This window comes from Hylobates moloch, unplaced genomic scaffold (assembly GCF_009828535.3).
Source record: "Hylobates moloch isolate HMO894 unplaced genomic scaffold, HMol_V3 SCAFFOLD_23, whole genome shotgun sequence".
NCBI classification, from domain to species: domain Eukaryota; kingdom Metazoa; phylum Chordata; class Mammalia; order Primates; family Hylobatidae; genus Hylobates; species Hylobates moloch.
In genome coordinates, this window is record NW_026652298.1 from 37626633 (window position 1) to 37643425 (window position 16793).

The 16793-nt window shown below is 47.3% G+C and overlaps 2 protein-coding genes across 4 annotated transcripts in view; one reads left to right on the forward strand and one right to left on the reverse strand.

The window, feature by feature from the left end:
- The window catches only part of CUNH16orf96 (chromosome unknown C16orf96 homolog), a 43956-nt gene extending 27469 nt beyond the window's left edge, over positions 1-16487 (reverse strand). For 2 of the 3 annotated variants that reach the window (XM_058434124.1, XM_032144913.2), the window contains exons 1-2: positions 15472-16487; positions 659-763 (exon numbers count right to left, since the gene is read on the reverse strand). In XM_058434124.1, coding sequence (XP_058290107.1) covers positions 659-763; positions 15472-15891 — 525 coding nt within the window. In that variant the 5' untranslated portion in view covers positions 15892-16487. Of the gene's footprint in view, positions 1-658; positions 764-9858; positions 9937-15471 lie in introns of those variants that run through there. The other variant, XM_058434125.1, reaches the window with a different exon arrangement.
- On the forward strand, positions 7854-9403 carry LOC116462695 (activated RNA polymerase II transcriptional coactivator p15-like). Its single transcript, XM_058434236.1, has 2 exons — positions 7854-7887; positions 9016-9403. Exons 1-2 carry the CDS (start codon positions 7854-7856, stop codon positions 9399-9401), a joined length of 420 nt encoding a protein of 139 aa, XP_058290219.1. The 3' UTR covers positions 9402-9403.
- Positions 16488-16793: the final 306 nt, after the last annotated feature.

Sequence of the window (16793 nt, forward strand, 5' to 3'; positions counted from 1 at the left end):
ATCCCTCATTAGTAAATGAGACAATAAATCCCTTATTTTGCCTAATCTGGCCATGCCTCATTAGTAAATGAGACAATAAATCCCTTATTTTGCCTAATCCAGGATGAACTTGATTTCTGTCACTTATAACTAACGTTTTAACACACTGGGATAGAAAGCATGGAGGGGTTGGCCAGGTGTGGTGGCTCACACCTGTAATCCCAGCACTTTGGGAGGCTGAGGTGGGTGGATCACAAGGTCAGAAGTTCAAGACCAGCCTGGCCAACATGGTGAACCTGTCTCTACTAAAAATACAAAAATTAGCCAGGTGTGGTGGTGCGTGCCTGTAATCCCAGCTACTCGGGAAGCTCAGGCAGGAGAATCACTTGAACCCGGGAGGCCGAGGTTGCAGTGAGCCCAGATCGTGCCACTGCACTCCAGCCTGGGCAACAGAGTAAGACTCTGTCTTAAAAAAAAAAGAAAGAAAGAAAGAAAGAAAGAAAGCATGGAGTGGTCACAGAGAAGTCAGTGGCGCTGGCCAACTGGAGGGGCCACATGACCACGCCCTCACAGCTGCACTCTTGGCCTAACAGTAAGCTTCCTAGATTTTCCTCATTGCTCCAACCCCCAGAGGCCTGAGTGATGCAGCTGGCATGGAGGATGCTGGGGGAGGGCCTACCTTGTCAAGCATGTTCTTCAGCATGTCCACTTCCTTCCTGAGGGCTGTGATGGTGACCTGGAGCGCATGAAGATCAGTGAGCAAGTCCTGCAGGGTCTGCATTGACTGCAAAAGAGGAGGAGAAAATACGAAGCCAGGTATGGCTGGGGGAGAAGGTAAGTGAAGTGCAGAAGCTTTCTGATGATAGCTGTTGCTCAAGAGGTCCTCTTGGCTCTCTCAAGGCCTAAACTGGAACCTACAAGGGGGCCAGGAGATGCTACTAAAGTCAACAGCGCTCTGATCTCCAAGTGGCCTGGATGAGGAGGCAACTCTGTATTTGAATATATCCAGTAACCAGGAGTTACTCATCATGAAGCATCTCATGCCCTTTCTTGTATGATAGATGTCAGCCAGGGAGGAAGCACAGCCCATCCCTGGGTAGGAGCCACTGGAGGATCAGGAGCAGGAGAGACAGGGTTGCATTTACTTTTGTTTCTAAGATGGAGTCTCACTCTGTGGCCCAGGCTGGAGTGCAGTGGTGCGATCTCAGCTCACTGCAACCTCCACCTCCTGGGCTGAAGTGATTCTCCTTCCTCAGCCTCCCGAGCAGCTGGGACTGCAGGTGTGCATCACCATGCCCAGCTAATTTTTTGTTTTTGTTTTTGTTTTTTTTTGGTAGAGATGGGGTTTCACCATGTTGCTCAGGCTGGTCTCGAATTCCTGAGCTCAAGCAATATGCCCGTGTCACCTCCAAAAGTGCCACTGCACCCGGCCTGTATTTATGTTTTAAAGGATCTCTCAGGCTCCTGTGGAGCCTGGCTCTGGGAGTGCAAAAGGGGAAGCAGCCTGCCTGCAGAAATGATTGCTTGCTGTAGGGAGAAATCCTCACACATCTGGTGTCAGAAATGTGTTGCGAGCTGGGCACGGTGGCACATGCCTGTAATCCCAGCACTTTGGGAGGCCGAGGCAGGCAGAACATGAGGCCAGGAGTTCGAGATCAGTCTGGCCAACACGGTGAAACCCTGTTTCTACTAAAAATACAAAAAAAACTTAGCAGGGCCTGATGTTGCATGCCTGTAATCCCAGCTACTCGGGAGGATGGGGCAGGAGAATCACTTGAACCTGGGAGGCAGAGGCTGCAGTGAGCCGAGATTACACCACTGCACTCCAGACTAGACAATGAAGTGAGTCTCTATCTCAAAAAAAAAAAAAAAAAAAGTGTGTTGTGAGAGTAGTATGAAAGAAACTGAGTTTTTTTCCACTCAGAGGGCCAATCTATCTGGAAGATACAATTATAAACATACATGCACTTAACAACAGAGCCCTTTATAAAATACATGAAGGAAACAGACAGAACTGAAAGTGTAACTGAAAAGCAAGTTGGTTGCTCGCTGCATTGCAGGGTTCAGTTACCATGAGTAAGGTCTGGTACCAAAAAGAAAGTGAATTTATTCTGAAGCTAGCTTGGGGAAGGGGCACAAAGCGCCCTGGCTTTCAACGTGACACTTCACTTCTAGAGCAGAAAGTGGGCACTTTTAAGACGTAGGGGATACAGCCAGCAAGGGCAGGGGTCTCCTTTTGAGCGTGATGTCTTATCTACTGGGCAGCTGAGTTGGCACCTTCCTGGGAAGAAGTAAGTTGTAAAAGTGGCCATGGGCACACTTTCAACACGTCTTCCTGGTGAGAGTGAGCGCTCAGGCAACCCCTGGAGAGTGGAAGTTCCTAGGTGAAAGTCCTATAGGGCCATGCTTTGGTCTCTAAATCTGTCTCTTAACTCTCCAGGAGTTATGTGAACTTGCCCTGTAGGGAATGACTGGTGAAGGAGGAATCAAAGACTATCTTTGCCTTTTTTTTGAGACAGAGTCTCACTCTGTCACCTAGGCAAACTTCACCTCCCAGGTTCAAGTGATTCTCCCACCTCAGCCTCCCCAGTAGCTGGGTCTACAGGGGCACACCACCACGCCCCGCTAATGGGGTTTCACCATGTTGGCCAAGCTGATCTCGAACTCCTGACCTCAAGTGATCCACCCACCTCGGCCTCCCAGAGTGCTGGGATTACAGGTATGAGCCAACTCAACAGGCCTCTCTTTGCATTTCTAAAGGGCTAAGTAGGAAGTGGGGAGCAGTGGGGGAGGAGAAAGGAAGAGAAAATAATTTTAAAAATAAACTATCTCTTAGAAAAATGGGGGTACTCAGTTACAAAAGGAGAAATAGTTAATTCACAAGAGTTCGAGACTTCAATGTCCTATTTTCAGTAACGAATAGAATAACTAAGATAAGGAAGGTCTAGCACGGTGGCTCACGCCTGTAATCCCAGCACTTTGGGAGGCTGAGGCCGGTGGATCTCAAGGTCAGGAGTTTGAGACCAGCCTGGCCAACATGGTGAAACCCCATCTCTACCAAAAATATAAAAATTAGCCAGGTGTGGTAGTGTTTGCCTGTAATCCCAGCTACTTGGGAGGCAGAGGTGGGAGGATCAATTGAACCCGGGAGGCAGAGGTTGCAGCAAGCCAAGATCATGCCACTGCTCTCCACCCTGTGTGACAGGGTAAGACTCCATCTCGAAAAAACAAAACCCAAGATAAAAAGAACAGTATCCCGGGTGCAGTGGCTCACATCTGTAATCCCAGCACTTTGGGAGACTGAAGCAGGTGGATCACCTGAGCCCAGGAGTTCGAAACAACCCTGGGCAACATAGCAGTCTCCCATCTCTACAAAAAAATACCAAAATTAGACAGCCGTGGTGGTGCATGCCTGTAGTCCCAGGTCCCTGGGAGGATGAGATAGGAGGATCACCCTAGCCCAGGAGGTTGAGGCTGAAGTGAGCTGTGATTGCACTACTGCCCTCTAGCTTGGGTGACAGAGCGAGACCCTGTCTCAAAAAAAAAAAAAAAAAAAAAAAGAAAAAGAAAAAGAAAAAGAAAAAAAGAACAGCAAGAGGTTGGGTTCAGTGGCTTACACCTGTAATCCCAGCACTTTGGGTGGCTGCGGTGGAAGGATGGCTTGAGCCCAGGAGTGAGGGAGTGACACCTCCCTCCCTCTGTAATAAATATTTATTATATAATTAATAAATAATTATAATTATTTATATAAAATAATTATATTTATTTTATAGTGACAAGGGAGACCCTGTCACTATAAAATAAATATAATTAACAAAACAAAAGGCCAGGAAGAAAAGAGAAGATTTGAACAATACTATAAACCAACTAGACATAACAGATATCTACAGAATACCCCACTCAACAATGGTAAAATACATATTATTCTCAAGTGCACATAGAACACTCTCCAGGGTAGACCATAAGGTAAGGCCATAAAACAAGCCTTAACAAATTTCAAAAGGACTGAAATTACGCAAAATACATACTCTGACCACAATGGAATTAAATTAGAAAGCAACAGAAGAGGCCAGGTATGGTGGCTCATGCCTGTAATCCCAGCACTTTGGGAGCTTGAGGCAGGAGTATCATTTCAGCTCAGGAGTTCCAGACCAGCCTGGGCAACATAGTGAGACCCTGTCTCTATAATTCAAAAGTAAAATAAAAAAGTTCTTGGATTGCCAATGGCTCCCATAGACAGGTCTTAAAACCAAACAAACAAACAAAAAACAAAAACAGGTCGGGCATAGTGGCTCACATCTGTAATCCCAGCACTTTGGGAGGCCGCAGCAGGCAGATCATAAGTCAGGAGATCGAGACCATCCTGGTCAACATGGTGAAACCCCATCTCTACCAAAAATACAAAAATTAGCTGGGCATGGTGGTGTGTGCCTGTAGTCCCAGCTACTAGGGAGGCTGAGGCAGGAGAATTGCTTGAACCCAGGAGCAGAGGTTGTAGTGAGCCAAGGTCATGCCATTGCACTCCATCCTGGTGACAGAGGAAGACTTTGTCTCAAAAAAAAAAAAAAAAAAAAAAAACAGAAGAAACTATTGAAAATTCACAAACATGTAAAAATTAAAAAAAATTCTACTAAATAACAAATATGTCAAAGAAGAAATCACAATAGAAATATGTCAAAGAGCCTGGGCACAGTGGCTGACGCCTGTAATCAAAGCACTTTGGGAGGCCGAGGCGGGCGGATCATCAGATAAGGAGATCGAGACCATCCTGGATAACACAGTGAAACCCAGTCTCTACTAAAAATACAAAAAAATTAACCGGGCGTGGTGGTGGGCGCCTGTTGTCCCAGCTACTTGGGAGGCTGAGGCAGGAGAATGGCGTGAACCCAGGAGGCGGAGCTTGCAGTGAGCCGAGATCGCACCACTGCACTCCAGCCTGGGCGACAGAGAGAGACTCCGTCTCAAAAAAAAAAAAAAAAGAAATATGTCAAAGAAGAAATCACAATAGAAACATAAATTAGAAACTAGTTTGAAATGAGTTAAAATGAAAGCACAACACACCAGAACTTATGGGATGCAGCTAAAGTGGTGATTAGACACATAACACTTATTGTTGTGACTATATTAACAAACAAAGATCTTGAATCAATAACTTAACCTTCCACCTTAAGACACTGGAACAAAGAAAAAGCAAACTGAACCTAAAACAAATAGAAATAAGAAAATAACAAAGAGTATGGTGAAATTAATGAAATAGAGGATAAAAAAATAGTAGAGAAAAATCAATGAAACTAAACACTGGTTAATTAAAAAGGTCAACAAAATTGACAAACTTTTAGCTAGATTGGCCAAGAATCAGACTCAAATTATTAGAATTAGAAATGAAAGAGAGGGCATTCTATCAACTCTACAGAAATAAAAAGGATTATAAAGAAATACTATGAATAATTGCCTGTGGACAAATTATATAATTTAGGTGAAATGGACAAATTCCTAGAAAGTCATTAAAACTGACTCAAGAAGAAATAGACAATCTGAATAAACGTAAAACAAGTGAAGAGATTAAAGTCATAATAAAAAGTACCTTTTGTGCTTCAAAAGACACCAGCAAGAAAATGAAAATACAACCCACGAAATGGGAGAAAAACTCATTTTGCAAATCACATATCTGACCCAGTATATGCAAAATATATACAGAATTCTTACAACTCGATGATACAAATAACCCAATTAAAAACGGGCAAAGATCTGAATACACATTTCTCCAAAGATGATGTGCAAACGGCCAATAAGCACATAAAAAGAAAAGATGCTCAACATCATTCGTCATCAGGGAAATGAAAATCAAAACTACAGTGAGATACCACTTCAAACTCTGTAGGATGGTCAGAATCGAAAGTCAGATAATAAGTGCTGTTAACCATAAGGAAAAATTGTAATTCTCATACACTGCTGGTGGGAATGTAAATTGTGCAGCCATTTTAGAAGTCAGTGTGGCAGTTCCTCACAAGATTATACAGAGATACCAGATGATCACCGATTCTAATCCTAGGTATATTCCCAAAAGAAATGAAAACATAGGTCCATATAAAAACTTGCACACATGGGCCAGGCATGGTAGCTCACGTCTGTAATCCTACTGCTTTCAGAGGCCAAGGTGGAAGAGTGCTTGAGGCCACGAGTTCAAGACCAGCGTGGGCAGCACAGCAAGACCACATCTCTACATAAAACTTAAAAATTAGCCAGGCATGGTGGAAAGCGCCTGTAGTCCCAGAAACTTGGGAGGCAGAGATGAGAGGATCGCTTGAGACCAGGAGTTTGAGGCTGCAGTGAGCTATGATGGCACCACTGAACTCCAGCCAGGGCAACAGAGCAAGACCTTGTCCCTAAAAACAAAACAAAAGTTTGTACATGAATGCTTATGGCAGCATATTCATCAGTCAAAAGGTGGAAACGAGGCTGGGTGTGGTGGCTGACGCCTGTAATCCCAACACCTCAGGAGGATGAAGTGGGCGGATCACCTGAGGTCAGGAGTTCGAGATCAGCCCGGCCAACATGGTAAAACCCCGTCTCTACTAAAAATACAAAAATTAGCAGAGCGTGGTGTTGGGCACCTGTAATCTCAGCTACTCAGGAGGCTGAGGCACAAGAATCACTTGAACCCAGGAGGTGGAGGTTGCAGTAAGCCGACACTGTGCCACTGCACTCCAGCCTAGGCGACAGAGCAAGATTCCCTGCATCTCGCATGGAGATCACAGTGGCGCCATCTCAGCTTACTACAACCTCCGCCTCCATGTGATATGCAGTGAGAGGTTTCTCACCCAAGACCCACCTGCTGTCTCACATGTGGGGGACATGCTCTGGACACCTGTCCTGGGGAAGAACGGGCAGGAGAGAGAGGTGTGGGGAAAGTAGCTGAGGTCTTTTTTCTGCCCAGAGTGATTGGGCCACATTCAGGGCTTGGATGGTGCTGAGTTCAAGGGAAAGTGCGTCCCCGACAGCTGCCCTTCCAGAAGCTGACCCATGCCATAGTCCTCGAAGCAGGGCTTGTCCAAACCTGCTCTGTCTCTCAAGAGGGCTTCAAGGATGCTGGGGTTCAGCTAGGGCCCAGTACTTACAAAGGCCTTAAGAGGCCTGAAAAAGGGGCTAAAGCAAACATCTCCTCAGACAAGCAGCTAGACTTGTCCACACGGTGACATCTAGGACTTTGGAAAATAGGAATGCTAACATTTCCCTCCATGGAAACGAGGAATGCAAGAGCACTTCACGACACTCTGTGAAGGTGACACCAACGACATCTGAGTCCATGGCAACCTTAGTACTCTAACACCCCAAAGTGTCTTCCACACCTTTAAGCAATGTTACAAAATAGTTAAAACCCAATTTTTATTTGTATTTTATTTATTTATTTTTGAGATGGAGTTTTGCTCTGTCGCTCAGGCTGGAGTGCAGCGGCGCGATCTCGGTTCACCGAAATCTCTGCCTCTCGGGTTCAAGCGATTCTCGTGCCTCAGCCTCTCGAGTGGCTGGGACTACAGGCACGGGCCACCATGCCCAGCTAATTTTGTATTTTTAGTAAAGACAAGGTTTTGCCATGTTGGCCAGGCTGGTCTGGAACTCCTGAGCTCAGGTGATCCTCCTGCCTCAGCCTCCCAAAGTGCTGGGATTATAGGCGTAAACCACCACACCCAGCCTTAAAATCCAATTTAAATGTGACATCATTTTAACCTGTGCAAGATACAGCAGGTGCTTTGTAGTTCCAGGGGGAGTAAAACCGGGAGGGTGTTTAGAAATAAAGAAAGCAACAATAGGTTGTTAGCATCCCCTTAGACTGGATCCCTCTCCCGGGGACTTCCTAGACCCAGTGCATGCAGATGGCATCATCTGAGCTGCAGAAGCTGCGTGCACGTATTCCACCAAGGCTGACAATGGCCAAGAACAAATTAGGAGGGTAGAAGTCCAGGAATGGACTTCACAAAGCCAGCCAAAAACACTTTTAGGCTAAAAACAAAGCAAAACCAGTTACCACTAATCTTTTCTTCTTTTTTTTAAGATGGAGTTTCATTTTGTCTCCCAGGCTGGAGTGCAGTGGCGCAATCTCGGCTCCCTCTGCCTCCCAGGTTCGACTGCAACCTCTACCTCCCAGGTTCAAGCAATTCTCTTGTCTCAGCCTCCCGACTAGTGGCTAATTTTTGTATTTTTAGTAGAGATGGGGTTTCACCATGTTGGCCAGGCTAGCCTTGAACTCCTGAGCTCAGGTGATCCACCCACCTCGGCCTCCGAAAGTCCTGGGATTACAGGTGTGAGCCACCACACCTGGCAGTTACCACTAGTCTTAAGACACATGTTATGATTTAAAAGTCAACAGAGGCTGGGCACAGTGGTTCATGCCTGTAATCCTAGCACTTTGGGAGGCCGAGGCGGGTGGATCACCTGAGCTCGGGAGTTCAAGACCAGCCTGGCCAACATGGTGAAACCCCGTCTCTACTAAAAATATGAAAATCAGCTGGGCGTGGTGGTGCACGCTTGTAATCCCAGTTACTCAGGAAGCTGAAGCAGGAGAATCGTTTGAACCCAGGAGGCAGAGGCTGCAGTAAGCCAAGATCATGCTGCCGCCCTCCAGCCTGGGCAACAGAGCGAGACTCCGTCTCAAAAAAAAAAAAAAAAAAAAAAAAAAGGTTAACAGAGGGTGGGCACAGTGGCTCAAGCCTGTAATCTCAGCACTTTGGGCTGAAGTGGGAGGATTACTTGAGCCCAGGAGTTCGAGACCAGCCTGGAGAACATGGCAACACCCTGTCTCTACAAAAAATACAAAGATTAGCCAGTGTGGTGGCACAGGCCTGTAGTCCTACCTACTCAGGAGGTTGAGGTGGGAGGATTGCCTCCAGGGTTGAGCCCGGGAGGTTGAGGCTGCAGTGAGCTGAGATCGTGCCACTGCACCCCAGCCTGGGCGACAGAGTGAGACCCTGCCTGAAAAATAAAAACCAGTCACTCGTGAGCGAACAAGCAAGAGGGTGTTCGACTGCTAGAGCTGAGCGAAGCGATGCCTAAATCAAAAACGTGTTTCTTCAAGCTCTTCTGGCAGTGAGTCTGACAGTGAGGTTGACAAAAAGTTAAAGAGGAAGAAGCAAGTTGCTCCAGAAAAACCTGTAAAGAAGCAAAAGACAGGTGAAACTTCGAGAGCTCTGTCATCTTCTAAACAGAGCAGCAGCAGCAGAAATAACACGTTTCAGACTGGGAAAATGAGGTACGTTAGCGTTCGAGATTTTAAAGGCAAAGTGCTAATTGATATTAGAGAATATTGGATGGATCCTGAAGGTGAAATGAAACCAGGAAGAAAAGGTATTTCTTTAAATCCAGAACAATGGAGCCAGCTGACGGAACAGATTTCTGACATTGATGATGCAGTAAGAAAACTGTAACATCCAAGCCCTATAAATAAAACCTGTGCTGTTCTAGTTGTTTTAATCTGTCTTTTCGTATTGGCTTTTGTTTTCTAAAAGTTCTCCAAGCTATTGTATGTTTGGATTGCAGAAGAATTTGTAAGATGAATACTTTTTTTTAGTGTGCATTATTAAAAATGTCGAGTGAAGCTAATTGTCAGCTTTATTAAGGATTGCTTTGTGTGCCCACTACCTAGTGTAAAATAAAATCAAGTAATACAATCTTAAAAAATAAAAACAAACAAAAAAATTAACACAGTGAATAAAGGTTTTGTAAATATATAAAATAACTTGCACACTTCTCAAAAGGCTTTTCTCTTTTTTTTTTTTTTTTGAGACCATCTTGCTCCATTGTCCAGGCTGTAATATTAATAATAGCTCACTGCGGCCTCAACCCCCCCAGGCTGAAGCAATCCTGCCTCAGCCTCCTGAGTACCTGGGACTACAGGCGCACCACCATGCCCAGCCAATTTCGAAATTTTTTGGCAGAAAGGGAGTCTCGCCATGTTGCTCAGGCTGGTCTTCAACTCCTGGGCTCAAGCGATCCTCCCACCTCAGCCTCTCAAAGTGCTGGGATTATAGGCATGAGCCACCGCACCTGGCAATCCTTTCTCTTGAACATCTGTAGAAAGAACTGATTCCCCATTGGCATCATGAAAGCAAACCAGTTAATGTTGACGAAGCTACAGGATTAATGGCTTAGTTGTAACGCAGTGGTGATGCATCTAATTCCCTCAAAAAGACCAATAAATTGAAGGTTTTCTACAATTTAAAAAAATACCCTAAGCCTTGGACACACAATGTTATGGAAACAGGGTTAGACGAAACAGTTTCAACAACAAACAGCTGACATCATCCCTCGTTTTCTCCTGTGAGGCCAGCTGCAAGAGGTTATCATTACAGGGGAGAAAAACTGAGGCCTGAAGGAGGCAGACGGGGACTCGAGAAAGGAACACTGTAAAACACGCTTGCGAGGCGACTCGCCAGCAGCCTCACTAGTTGGTGGGCGCAGACAGTTAGCTGTGCAGTTTGCACCATTCTAGAACCAGCTGCCATGGCAACCCCCTTCAATGGGTCATTGTGGGAACCTCGGGCAACTTCAATCAGGCTGGGACAAGGCAAGATTCTCTAATGATGGGGACATTCCTTAGCTGCGCAAACAGTCCTGAAGGCTGTACAGCTAGGTCTGAACCTGTCCACGAGCCCCTTTTGTGAGCTGGATGGGTTGCCCTGTTGAGCTGCTTTTTAAAAGCCTTCATCCATCAAGGCAGGCCAGGAGGCAAGCTGCCTCTGGAGTGCTGGCACCTTGGATCCTGGTATCCACCCATCCTGCCTGCAAGGCCCTCATAACTTGCCCTCGGCCACCCCAGGCAGCCCTGCCTCTAGTAACAATTTTTGTCTTAAAGTCTATCTTGTCTGAGAAGATCCCACTCTCCTCTGCTCACTGCTTACAAGGAATATCTTTTGTTATTTTTTAATTTTTTTGAGATGGAGTTTCGCTTTTGCCGCCCAGGCTGGAGTGTGGTGGCGCGATCTTGGTTCACTGCAAATTCTGCCTCCCGGGTTCAAGTGATTCTCCTGCCTCAGCCTCCCCAGTACCTGGGATTACAGGTTCCCGCCACCACGCTAGGCTAATTTTTTTTTTTTTTTTGACCGAGTTTCAGCTCTTGTTGCCCAGGCTGGAGTGCAATGGCACAGTCTCAGCTCACCACAACCTCCACCTCCCAGGTTCAAGCCATTCTCAGCCTCCTGAGTAGCTGCGATTACAGGCATGTGCCACCACACCCGACAAATGTTGTATTTTTAGTAGACACGGGTTTCTCCACGTTGGTCAGGCTGGTCTTGAGTTCCTGACCTCAGGTGATCCACCCACCTCAGCCTCCCAAAGTGTTGGGATTATAGGGGTGAGCCACTGTGCCCCGCTGGAATATCTTTTTGTATCATTTTACTTTTAACGTATTTGTTTTTTTTTTTTGCTTTTTTTTTTGAGACAGAGTCTCGCTCTGTCGCCCAGGCTGGAGTGCAGTGGCGCAATCTCGGCTCACCACAAGCTCCGCCTCCCGGGTTCACGCCATTCTCCTGCCTCAGCTACCCGAGTAGCTGGGACTACAGGCACCCGCCACCACGCCCGGCTAATTTTTTGTATTTTTTAGTAGAGACAGGGTTTCACTGTGGTCTCGATCTCCTGACCTCGTGATCTGCCCGCCTCGGCCTCCCAAAGTGCTGGGATTACAAGCGTGAGCCACCGCGCCCAGCTCTTTTAACATATTTGTGTCTTGTCTTTTTTTCGTAGAGACAGGATCTCACTGTGTCACCCAGGCTGGAGTGCAGTGGAGCGATCAGAGCTCACTGCAATGACCAACTCTTGGGCTCAAGTGATCCTCTTGCCTCAGCCTCCCAAAGAGCTGAGATTACAGGTGCATGCCACCGTGCCTGGCCCTATTTGTGTCTTTGAATCTTAAGTGTGTCTCTTGCAAACAGCATATAGTAGTTAGGTCATTTTTTTGGTTTGTTTGTTTTTTATCTATTCTGCCAATATCTGCTTTTTTTGTGGTAAAATACACACAATATTAAAGTATAAAAATATAAAAATATTTTAGTATTGGCCAGGCGTAGTGGCTCATGCCTGTAATCTCAGCACTTTGAGAGGCCAAGGCGGGGAGATCACGAGGTCAGGAGATCAAGACCATCCTGGCCAACATGGTGAAACCGCGTCTCTACTAAAAATACAAAAATTAGCTGGGTGTGGTGGCGGGCACCTATAGTCCCAGCTACTTGGGAGGCTGAGGCAGAGGAACTGCTTGAACCTGGGAGACAGAGGTTGCAGTGAGCCGAGACCACACCACTGCACTCCAGCCTGGGCAACAGAGCAAGACTCTGTCTCAAAAACAAACATATATATATATATATGCAAAGAAAAATTAGCCAGGCGTGGTGGCATGCACCTGTATCTCTAGCTACTCAGGAGGCTGAAGCACAAGAATCACTTGAACCTTGGTGGCAGAGGTAGCAGTCAGCAGAGATTGCACCACTCCACTCCAGCCTGGATGACAGAGTGAGACTCTGTCTCAAAAAAATAAAAATAAAATAAAAATGAAGTGTGCAATTTGATGGCATTTGGTATGTACACCACTATCTACTTCCAAGACATTTCATTCTCCTAAAAGGAAATCCCGTCCCTGTTACAGTCTCTCTCTGTTCCCCACTTCCTGAGCCTCTGGAAACCACTAATCTACTTTCTGTCTCTATGAAATACACAGATTATACCTTTAGATGAAATGTCCAGAATAGGCAAATCCATAAGACAGAAAGCAGATTAGTGGTTGCCAGGGATTGCAGGGAGAAGTAACGGGGAAATAGGGTTTTTCCTTTGAGGGTGATGGAAATGGCTTAGAACTAGATAGAGGTGGCTGGCTGCACAACAATGTCAATATATCATGTGCCACTGAATTTTCATTAATTCAGTGTTTAATGTCCACTTTTAAATGGTTGATTTTATGTTAGATCAATTTCCCCTCAATTTATTTATTTATTTATTTTTACTTTTTTTTTTTTGAGATGGAGTCTGGCTCTGTTGCCCAGGCTGGAGTGCAGTGGTGCGATCTCCGCTCACTGGAACCTCCACCTCCAGGGTTCAAGCACTTCTCGTGCCTCAGCCTCCTGAGCAGCTGGGATTCCAGGCATGCGCCACCATGCCTGTCTAATTCTTTTAATTTTTATTTTTAGTAGAGACGGGGTTTCACCATGTTGGCCAGGCTGGTCACAAACTCCTGATCTCAAGTGATCCACCTGCCGCAGCCTCCCAAAGTGCTGGGATTACAGGTGTGAGCCACCCCACCCAGCCAATTTCCCCTCAATTTGAAAGAGAAGAGTGGTAACTTGGGAACACTCTGAAAATGGCCCTGACTCCCAGGGAGATCCAGCTGGACACACCAATGGGCACAGTCTGGCTCAGAGAGGACTAGGACATGCTGCCTCCAGGGATAGGAAGGCGATCATTGCTGGATGGTCTCCTTTTTGGAGACAAGAGTCTCTCTGTCACCCAGGCTGGAGGGCAGTGGTGCAATCTCAACTCACTGCAACATCTGCCTTCCAAGTTCAAGCGATTCTCTCGCCTCAGCCTCCCGAGTAGCTGGGATTACAGGTGCCTGCCACCACACCTGGCTAATTTTTTGTATTTTTAGTAGAGATGGGGTTTCACCATGTTGGCCAGGCTGGTCTCGAACTCCTCACCTCAGGTGATCCACCCACCTTGACCTCCCAAAGTGATGGGATTACAGGTGTGAGCCACTGTGCCTGGCCAAATTATTATTACTATTTTTAGACATAGGGTCTTGCTCTGTCCCCCAGGCTGGAGTTCAGGGGAGTGACTACAACTCACTGCAGCTTCCAACTCCTGGGGTTAAGTGATTCTCCCACCTCAGCCTCCTGAGGAAGTAAGACTACAGGTGGACGCCACCACACCCGGCTCATTTTTTTTATTTTTTTGTAAAGATGAGGTCTCACTAAGCTGCCCAGGCTGGTCTCGAACTCCTGGGCTCAAGTGATCATCCCGCCTTGGCCTCCCAAAGTGCTGGGATTATAGGTGTGAGCCACTGTGCTCGGCTTATTTTCCCTTTCTTATTTCTTCTTGGGCTGCCAGTAATTGAACATTGTCCATGTGCCGGTTGGGGTTAGCACGGGTCAGCAGTCAAAGGTAAGCCAGGGTCAGAGGCCCCGCCTCAGCTTGCCACTCCCTTGCCCACCAGCTGCTGGGCCTTCAGCAAATCACTGAGCTCCTCTGAGCATCAGTTTCCTCACCTATAAGACAGAAGGAATGCCTCTTTGCTGCTCCTCACAGGGCTGGTTCTTGGAGGTTCTCACTCACTTGTGTCTGTCTAGCTCGCCTGCTAGGCCGGATGTGCCTGTTCACTGTGACTACTCTGGTACTTCTACCATGGTAGCTCCTCTAGGCATTTTTTAGAAATTGGGGTAAGGCCGAGCACAGTGACTCACGCTTATAATCCCAGCACTTTGGGAGGCCAAAGCAGGAGGATCACTTGAGCCTAGGAGTTTGAGTCCAGCCTGGGCAACATAAGGAGACCCTATCTCTGCAAAGAATACAAAAAGTAGCCAGGTGCAGTGGTGCACACCTGTGGTCCCAGTTACTCGGGAGGCTGAGGTGGGAGGATTGCTTGAGTCTGGGAGGTCGAGGCTACAGTGAGCCATGATTGAGTCACTGCACTCCAGCCTGGGTGACAGAGTGAGAGCCTGTCTCAAAAAAAAAAAAAAAAAAAAAAATGGGGGTGAAATTCACATGATATACAATTAGCCATTTTTAAGCGAACAATTCGGTGTCATTTAGTACATCAACGAGGTTGTATAACTATCACCTCCATCTAGTTCCAAAACATTTTCATCACCCCAAAAGGAAACCCTGTATCCACAAAGCAATTACTCCCCATTCTCTCCTCCTCCAAGCCCCTGGCAACCACTGCTTTCTGTCTCCATGGATTTACCTATTCTGGACATTTTGTATAAACGGAATCATACACTGGGTGGCCTTTTGTGTCTGGCTTCTTTGCAATACTTGATGGAGACTGCAGGCTTGGCGTTTTGGTTGTGCCTGACTCTAAAGCCCCCTTCTTCCCACTCTGCATAAGGGGATGACCCATTGTGGGGGAATAAGCAACAAGATGTCCCAGGAGAGAGCTGGGCGCAGTGGCTCATGCTTGTCATCCCAGCACTTTGGGAGGCCGAGGCAGGTGGATCAGTTGAGATCAGGGGTTTGAGACCAGCTTGGCCAACATAGTGAAACCCCATCTCTACTAAAAATACAAAAATTAACTGGATGTGGTGGCATGCACCTGTAATCCTAGCTACTAGAGAGGCTGAGGCAAGAGAATCACTTGAACCCGGAAGGCGGAGGTTGCAGTGAGCCGAGATCGTGCCACTGCACTCCAGCCCGGGCGACAGAGCGAGACTCCATCTCAAAAACAAACAAAAGACGTCCCAGGAGAGAGCAAGTGGTGAAGGGAGGAAAGCAAGTGTCTGGAGGCTGGGGGCGTACCTTGGCCATGACTTCATCATGACCCTCCACCATCTTCCGGAGCTTGATGAGATGCCACAGGTCCTGGACGGGCCGGGCAGTGCCCTGGCTGGCTTCCAGCAGCTGGGCGGTGGAGGGCAGGTCCTGCAGCAGGGCCAGCTGGTTCTCCATCTTGTCGAGGCGGCTCACCACATGGTCGAAGACATTGCTGAGCCTGTTCATGGGGTTGAGGATGGGCTGGGCGTCTCCTTCCCTGGGCACGATGACCACCTGTGAGGTCTGCAGGAAGTCCTCATCCCCCGAGAGGACCTTCTTGAGCTCAGCCATGTGGATGTGCTCCAAGATGCCGTGCAGCAGGAGGTGCAGGGCCTTGAAGTTCAGCACCCCGCACTGTGGGATGGCGATGTTGGCCAGCTCGGTGAACGTGAGTGAGAAGCTCATCCTGCCGGGGTAGGTCAGTGGGGCTGGGGTTCCAGGCGTCCTCAACGACAAGGGGTACCTTTCAGTGGTTCCGAGAGCTACACGGACTGGTCCTCAGAGGCTTGGGATGGTGGTGAGTGACAGCGGTCAGGGAGGAATGGCCTCTGTTCTGGCTGGAGCTCAGATCAGAGTCTCTGGTTGCCAGGACACCAAAGAATGTGATGAAACGGGCGCACTTCAAAGTCTGGAGTGGGGCAGGTGCTCCCTAGTGAGCCTCACCCAGAGTAGGTGCTCAGTTAATATTGGATGAATGTTTGAATAGCTGACGGCAGCCTCTTCATTCAAGCCCTCTGGTGATGTGAGACTGATAACTTTTTCCTAGAAGCACATATGGAAGGGATGGAGAGGCAGCTCCCTCCTCGGAATTCTCTCAAATCTGGGCAGAAGACAGGTTTCTTGGAGTGAGGAAGACCCAGGTTTTACAAAGAGATAAGAATCTGAAGTACTGGCTGCGTGGGTGTGGGGGCTCAGGCCTGTAATCCAGCACTTTGGGGAGGCAAAGGCAGGAGGACTGCTTGAAGCCAGGAGTTCGAGAGCAGCCTGGGCAACATAGTGAGACCCTGTTTCTAAAAAAAAAAAAATTTGTAATTAGCTGGGTGTGCTGGCGCACATCTGTAGTCCCAGCTACTCAGGAGGATGGGGTGGGAGGATTGCTTGAAGCCAGGAGTTTGAAGCTGCAGTGAGCTATGATTGTGCCACCGCACTTGGCCTGGGCAACAGAGTGAGACCTTGCCTCAAAAAAAAAAAAAGAAAGAAAGAAAAAGAAAAGAGAAAAGGCTGGGCACGGTGGCTCACATCTGTAATCCCAGCACTTTGGGAGGCCAAGGCGGGTGGATCACGAGGTCAGCAATTGAAGACCAGCC

Bases quoted from the DNA above. Each gene is read 5' to 3' on its own strand.
- LOC116462695 (XM_058434236.1), top strand. From the start codon at position 7,854: ATGGCATCATCTGAGCTGCAGAAGCTGCGTGCAC. The intron at 7,888-9,015 runs GTATTCCACCAA...GCTAGAGCTGAG, and splicing joins GCTGCAGAAGCTGCGTGCAC to CGAAGCGATGCCTAAATCAA.